The 7,503-nt window shown below is 33.3% G+C and overlaps 1 protein-coding gene across 1 annotated transcript; it reads left to right on the top strand.

Moving 5' to 3' along the window:
- The first annotated feature begins 3,138 nt into the window (after window positions 1-3,138).
- LOC109205731 (very-long-chain enoyl-CoA reductase-like) lies at window positions 3,139-6,578 on the top strand. Its single transcript, XM_019368473.1, has 2 exons — window positions 3,139-3,620; window positions 5,878-6,578. The coding sequence occupies exons 1-2, from the start codon at window positions 3,294-3,296 to the stop codon at window positions 6,346-6,348; spliced, it is 798 nt and encodes a 265-aa protein (XP_019224018.1). The 5' UTR covers window positions 3,139-3,293; the 3' UTR covers window positions 6,349-6,578.
- Window positions 6,579-7,503: the final 925 nt, after the last annotated feature.

Here is a 7,503-nt window from a genome sequence, read left to right as displayed (position 1 = left end):
GCAGAGGAATGCAAAGACCATCTATTTTCTGAATGTGAAGTTAGCAGAAGAGTGTGGAGTAAACTAATGGCATGGATACAAACTGATTGGCCATCAATGATGACATGGGGACAACTGCAGAGATGGATAGAACAGAGAACAAGAGGAAAGACAAAGCAAGCAAAAATATTAAAGCTGGTATATACAGAGTTCATCTATGCAATATGGATTGAACGAAACAACAAAATTTTTATGCAGAAAGCGAAAACTAGTGATGATGTAGCTAGAGAAATAGCCTATACCTATCATGTTCGTGCTGCTGAGAATCTTAAGATGACTTTACGGAATTTCAGATTTCCTAGTTAATGTGTATAGGATAGTTTCTCTTAGTGCGGATATGTTTACAATATGAACAGCAGACTGAGTATAAAATCTAGCTGGATTTGTAAATAGTCTATTTAGTAATTAATGAAAGTTGATAGTTAACAAAAAAAAGTACTGCATGTTGGAAAAATTGGATGATTATGGAGAATAAAAGGTTTAGCTTGAGGCGTGTCAAAGACACTGTCCTTAAGGATATTTCGCCCACACCGAAATGAATAATATTAGGCGTATCCCCCAGGATTCAACAAGCTCTTCTAGTATAACTAGGAGAAGAAACAACAAAGATTTTATAAAAGAAAACCCAACACAAGAGGAAAAAGGAGAAGAAAAAGTTTATTTTTTTTCCACACTATACCTCATGAACACAAGAAAACATCTATATATATAGTCCAAAAATGAAATGGATATCTGATGTAAAAAACATTAAAATTCATTTAGTATTCAAATGTCAAAACATTAAATCATTTAAGTTACATATTCCATAACTTAAATCACTAAAAGCTATTAACGTAAAACTCATTTAAAGCCAATAGAAATGGTATCTAAATTAATGTTAGGAAACGGTCATCCAAGATCATTTTTGATCAAATTCAAAGTTACAAAAAATAACTGATTTTGATAGCCATTTAATGTTAATAAAATGTTATATTCAAATTGATTGGTCATATGAAGACCCATTAAAAGAATGAACCTAGACATCAATTTAAATATTCTTTTTGAGATATTAAAAATATTATTTTTTTAACACTGCAATCACATAATGCAAAAGATTATTTAACTCTTCAAATTGTAATATTATTATTTTGAAATTATTATATTATATATATCATCGATCATAAATACTCCAAAATCCTTTACTGCCTTGTATCATCAAGCTGGGTGGTGTGATGAATGTATAAGATCCTCCATTAGAGATCTTGGACTCGAGCCTCGAAAAAAAGAAGAAGAGGCTTTTATAAATAACCGATGGAGGTCTAGATGTATTTTTGGATATTGAGACAACTGACAAGAAGATCTAAAAAAGAACTGTAGAAAAATATAATTACTTTATAACAAACAAAGAGATCTTTGTAATTATAAAATTATTAATTACTATCCTAATAATTACACAAAATTCAATTCACTATTTTTCCAATTATTTTGTTATCAATTTGTTCTCAAAACTCCATATTATACTATCTGTAATAGTTGATTCCGTTGACTAGCTTTAAAATTGATGTGAATAACTGGTTACATGATGTTTATACTTCAAAATTTAGAATAAACAAGTACCTGTAAATTAAAAACAAAAATGAAATCAAGAGGAGATTTTATTTCGGAAAATGATTCGCTATCTAACTTAAGAAAGCCGAATTTGGTTTCTACTTGATTCGCCTTAGGAACAATTATTTATTTTTATATTAAAATCTAATCATATGATAGTCAAACTTTACTAATTTAATTAACTTAAATTCATGTTAGACTGGACACCTCTTATTAAATGTACCCACCAATCAACTGTGTCATTCAATGTAGGGTCCTACAAGCCAACTTTCCCGATAAGGAAAAAGACATATGGTGTTTATCCGTATGAAAATGCAATAAATCATTATATATTTTATGTTTTATTTATGTATTACTTTCTGTCTCAAAATATGGTAAGAAAAGTCAACCTATTAGATGGCTTAATTTTGTGAAATAAAATTTCATATTTAGAAAAAACATTGTAAAAGTACTCCAATCAGAAAGTGAAAAAACTATTTAACTCTTTAAATTGTAATATTATGATTTCTTTTTTGATTATATATAATCATTAGCACTCCACATTCCTTTCCACTCATTTTTTTAAACAATTTTTTTCAAAACTCATTTTATTTTATTTAAATCAAGGGAAAATTGTCAAATTTCTTCTTATGCATTTGGTAACTTCGAGTTGATAGTCTCTATTTGTACTAAGACTCTATCTTTTGAAGCTTATAATATTCTAGCAAGCCTAGGAAATCAAAGTGTTCTTAGTGACACAAACTATAAAGGCTATGTACGCAACAACTAGTTATTAATATATATATATTCCTGTTTGCTCAAAAAAAAAAAACTTCAAGTAAATAGTAGTTTTAGACCTTAGTAAAAAATTGAATGATATTTTTTCTCAAAAGATTTGGACACGTGAAGTCCATCTTAATGAAAATGATAAATACGAAATTATTTGCGAATGAGAAAATTGTCTTCGAGCAACGGTAAAAGTTACAGGTTGTTTGGATGGTTGTTACCTGTTATATTGTATCGTTGTTACTTTAAATAAAATATTTGTTTTGATTGTTACTTAATTTTTATTATATCGTATCGTTAAATCCGTCGTAACGTAACGACGAAAAGTGTCACTTTATAGAACGACAAATTTGGTGTGGTTGCGTCGTTACCTTATTTTTTTCTTCTTATCTTGTCTTTTTTTATTTTTACATAATCCTATTCTATCCTTTACCCTACCTTTTTATATAATAATTATTACCTTGTACCTTATTTTTCTTTATAATATTATAAGTTATTCTTCTTATTGCTGGTGCAAGACATCATGAAATAAGGACAAACAATATAATCTATCCAAAGTTTATATACATTAAAATAATACAATACAATACTATACGATACATTATGAAACGATTCATAGTAATTATCCAAACAAACTATTATGCTGAATGGCAAAGGTGTGAATAAATCAAAAAAATCCAACTAAGGACAAAATTTAAGCAATTTCAATTAGTACAAGGGCGATTTGGACAACAAAAAAAGGACAAATTTCTTGATTCTTCGAAAATGACATAGAAGTGTAAAAAAAGGAAAATCTTTTTTCAGCTGCTGCTAACTTTATTTGGTATAGAAGACTATTCATTTCATATTTGTACATAGCCGACCATAGGTTGTCTACTCTAGTTTGAATATTGAGACAAAAAATGTTTCAAAGTTTTTTGTTTGAAGAGCCATCTTCAATCATCACAGCAATAACTGTGGTGACTTTTGCATTTCTAGCCTACTTGGGTATTTCTGAAATAATTGGCAAACATCTCCAATACTCCAAATTTTGGAATGTGAATATCAATTCTGCTTCCTCTAGTAATTTTCTGCAGACCAAATTATCCAGCAGAATTGGGATGCTTATACTGTATACCCCAGCTTGTATTATGGGTTTTGCTTCATTTCTGCTATACCCAAATGGTGGAATAAGGTTTATGATGCTTAAATCTGCTGTTACTATCCATTTCTTGAAAAGGGATCTTGAGGTAACTTTTTTCTTCTTCCTTTTTGTGAATGTTTATTTGGGTAATGCCTATCTTTATTATTTTTGTTGTCTAATACCTTTTTCTTCAGTATTTTTATTATAGCTTTTTACTTTTATATTTTTCAAACCTCTTTTAAAAATGTTTTTCTGAGGCAAGGATCTATCGGAAATAGTATCTCTGCACCGGACTCACTTGTAGGATTACGTTGAGTATGTTATTGTTGGACTATCTTTCCTCCCTTTTAATCCCTAGCTCTTTTGGTTACTTTTGATGTTCTTTATAATCTATTAATGAAAAAGGATTTAAGTTATGTAGGGTTATAGATTAAAGACTTCACACATTATAGCATGTCGTTACTCTATTTTCTAGGTTACAGATCAGACTTGATTCGAAGAGTTGACTATGTTGTAGGTGTATTTCAGCTGATGGTATGAAAGAACTGTACACTGTCCATGTACCAACGAAAAACATTTGGCATGAAATCCTTCCCTCCAGTTATCCCAACAGAGAACTTATAGGTTTTAATCCTCCAATCTTGCTTACATGTTATGAAGCTAAACTTCCCACTATCATTTCCTTTGCATTTGGACTGTTGTAGCTTCATGGTATGAGGTAAATCTGAAATGATTGTGCGGTTCCAGAGGCGGACCTACGTTTGGAGTAGAGGGGTCATTGTATATCTTGGCCAAAATTTTGGACATGTGTATATATGTTGAAAACAATCATATATTTTGCTTGGAATCTTAAGATCAAAAGTCGATGGTGCCACTGGTTGAGCAGTCCACTCATGTGCCCCGGTGACCTTCAAATCCTAGGTCTGCCTCTGTCTCGAGGAGTGTGCCTAAGCCAACAATTTATCCTACTAAAATTTTATCCTCCATCCTCCCACTTTATAGTAAAAGTGTTTTATTTACAGTTTAAACTCTTCCTATAAGTTCCGGTTATGTTTCCAAGGGCGTAGTCTGTTAGTCGTAAATATCTGTTTTCCACCAGATGTCTTTGGCCAAATTTAGCGTTAACAACCTTCCACCTCAGAGCATCTTCTTTTGTTATTGTACCTTCATTGCCATTTGTATAGGAAGCTCGTGTTGGGTAGCCTTTCAATTCCTTACATCTAGAGTACCATTTTGGTTCTCTCACTTCGTCCCTGATATTCTATCATCCTTTATCAATATGTTGGATCTTTTTCCCCGTCTATGGAAAAATGTCACTTGAGCAGTTGAGCTCTTTGACGCTGCTCCAAGCATAATTATACACCAAAATTAGCAGTATCAGCCTTTATAATGCTTACAAGATTCCTACTTCGTTCCACTAGTTCATACCAATCAGTGCAATTTTCAGCACGATCGATTAACTCAAAGTATTAATCTCAAGTAAGAAAGTAATTTAGTAAGCAATACCAAACTGATTTCTCTGATAGATTGAACCAACTAGCATATAATACCAAACTGATTTCTCTTGATAGATTGAACCAACTAGTATTGACGTTGCTGTAAGACGGGGACTAAATTATCATGATAACCACTGAATCTCGGAGACTTGTTGGAAATTTGATTTCCATTGTCTGTTGATTTAAAAATCTATTTGAAGTTATAGGGAGAAGGAGGAACTTCTCCTTCTAAATGCACAAATATTTTGAATCTGGCTTTCCTGGTGGTTTTATGTAGCTCTCAGGATACTGATGCTTTGAATATCTTTCCTTGCTTATACTGTGTGGCCTGGAAAGAGGCCATGTGTATCCTCTCCATCAAATACACTAGCTACAGTTCGTAATATATTTATGCGAGCAAAATTCCAGATTTGGGTAGTAATAATTCCAAATTATTGTAAAAGATTTGATTGGTAGTGCTAATTAATTATTTAACTACCGTGGAGAACTTCTTTTTATCTTCACCTTTGAAATCACTATTCAAGCTATGATCCTATCCTCTGGCAATATACAAAATTCTCACTAATAGCTTAGATTTACTTTTAGTTTCCCAGCTCACCTGACTCATCTGATGCTGACAGAAGTCGATATGAAATTTTACATCAAATATAGATATAGGAAAACAATTACGGAAGTCATATATTAGCATTTGTTGTGCCATTACCACTACCTGCATTGGATCGCACTTTAGCCCCAGGTTGTTTTGTTGACGAGGAGAACCATATTGAACACATTCACCAGAAATCTAATAGACTTTCCTGTGGCTTACATTTTACTGTTTTGCTTTCATATGTTCATACATTATTCCCATAATTTTCTACTTTGCAGGTTCTGTTTGTTCACAAATACAGTGGTGGGATGGTTCTTGGTTCAGTGCTCATTATTTCATCCGCGTATTTTATGTTGGCTGCAGTCATGACCTATATCCAACACTTAATTGAAGGATATACCGAGCCAGAAATCGATCTGAAGTATATCGGTTTACTGATATTCATAGTTGGAATCAGTGGCAACTTTTATCATCATTACATCCTTTCCAAACTCAGAGACAACAGAGAGAAGGGCTATAAAATTCCCCAAGGCGGCCTTTTTGGTTTGGTCATATGCCCTCATTATCTTTTCGAGATTCTTGGCTTTTTAGGGATTGCATTCATATCCCAGACATCATTCTCGTTTTGCTGTGCTATGGGTTGCGCTTTATATCTGATGGGAAGGAGTTATGTCACTAGGAAATGGTACCTTTCCAAATTTGAAAATTTTCCTAAGAATGTAAAGGCTCTGATTCCATTTGTTTTCTAGAAGATACAGTTTCCTGTAGGAAAGGGCTTCGCTTTATCTCTGTTCAGTTCCATCGAGTTGCTTACTTGATTGGGGGAATGATGTACTTTGTGTTCAACTCTATGATAACATTTTTACCATGTATGAAGTTGGTAGCAACACAATTTGTAACCTGTTTTCTAAATTTATAACAATGTAGAACCGTCTGCAGGCAGAACCCTGGTCCACCTATAGCAGAATATTTTCATTTATCATTTCTGTTGAGTTTCCGAGCCGAGGGTCTATTGGAAGCAACCTCTCTACCTTCGCTAGGTAGGGGTAAGGTCTACATACACACTACCCTCCTCATACCCCACCAGTGAAAATATACTGGGTATGTTGTTGTTGTTGTTGAGTCATATATTTTCTAACATCGCCTGGTTAAGGTGTTGATAAAGGTTTTGGACAAATTCATCCATTGATTTAAGATTTTGCTTTGGATCCTTAGATTCTTTTGCATCAAAATCACCTGTTGGCAAGTCCATTTTTTGCATTTTATGTCCAAATTTTACTTGAGTTAATATGAGGAAGGGTGTTGAGTCATATAGTGTCCATATTTGGTAGAAGGGCATCCAAAGGGATTTATAGAGATCTTGAACCAAGCTCATATGCTCATACTTTTTAAGTTTTAACACTTCCTTTTAAATGTGAACATATATTTTCTGTTGCTTCTGAATTTCTTCTTCCTGAATAACTTGACCATACAAAAAAAAAGGTCCGGGGAAGGGTCGCACCCCTAGAGGTGTGATGTAGCAGCCTACCCTAATGCAAACATTAGTGGTTGCTTCCACGGCTCGAACCCGTGACCTATAGCTCACACGGAAACAACTTTACCGTTGCTCCAAGGCTGCCTTCGCTTGACCATACGGTCATGCAGAAATGACACCAATGCGACCTATAGCTCACACGGAAACAAATTTACCGTTGCTCCAAGGCTTCCTTCGCTTGACCATACGGTCATGCAGAAATGACACACATTCCTACTGGAATATGCATTACACTTATTCTACTTTCATTTGACTGCTTTAATACAGTAAGAACTCTTGTTTTGTATGAAAAGGTAGATTTGTGTATCCAAAAAGGGGAGCTGCATGTTCAGACATGTTCTTAATTGTTCTTAATTGTCTGAATTGCTAT

Source organism: Nicotiana attenuata, unplaced genomic scaffold (assembly GCF_001879085.1).
Source record: "Nicotiana attenuata strain UT unplaced genomic scaffold, NIATTr2, whole genome shotgun sequence".
Taxonomy (NCBI): domain Eukaryota; kingdom Viridiplantae; phylum Streptophyta; class Magnoliopsida; order Solanales; family Solanaceae; genus Nicotiana; species Nicotiana attenuata.
This window is presented reverse-complemented; position numbering and strand designations above follow the sequence as displayed.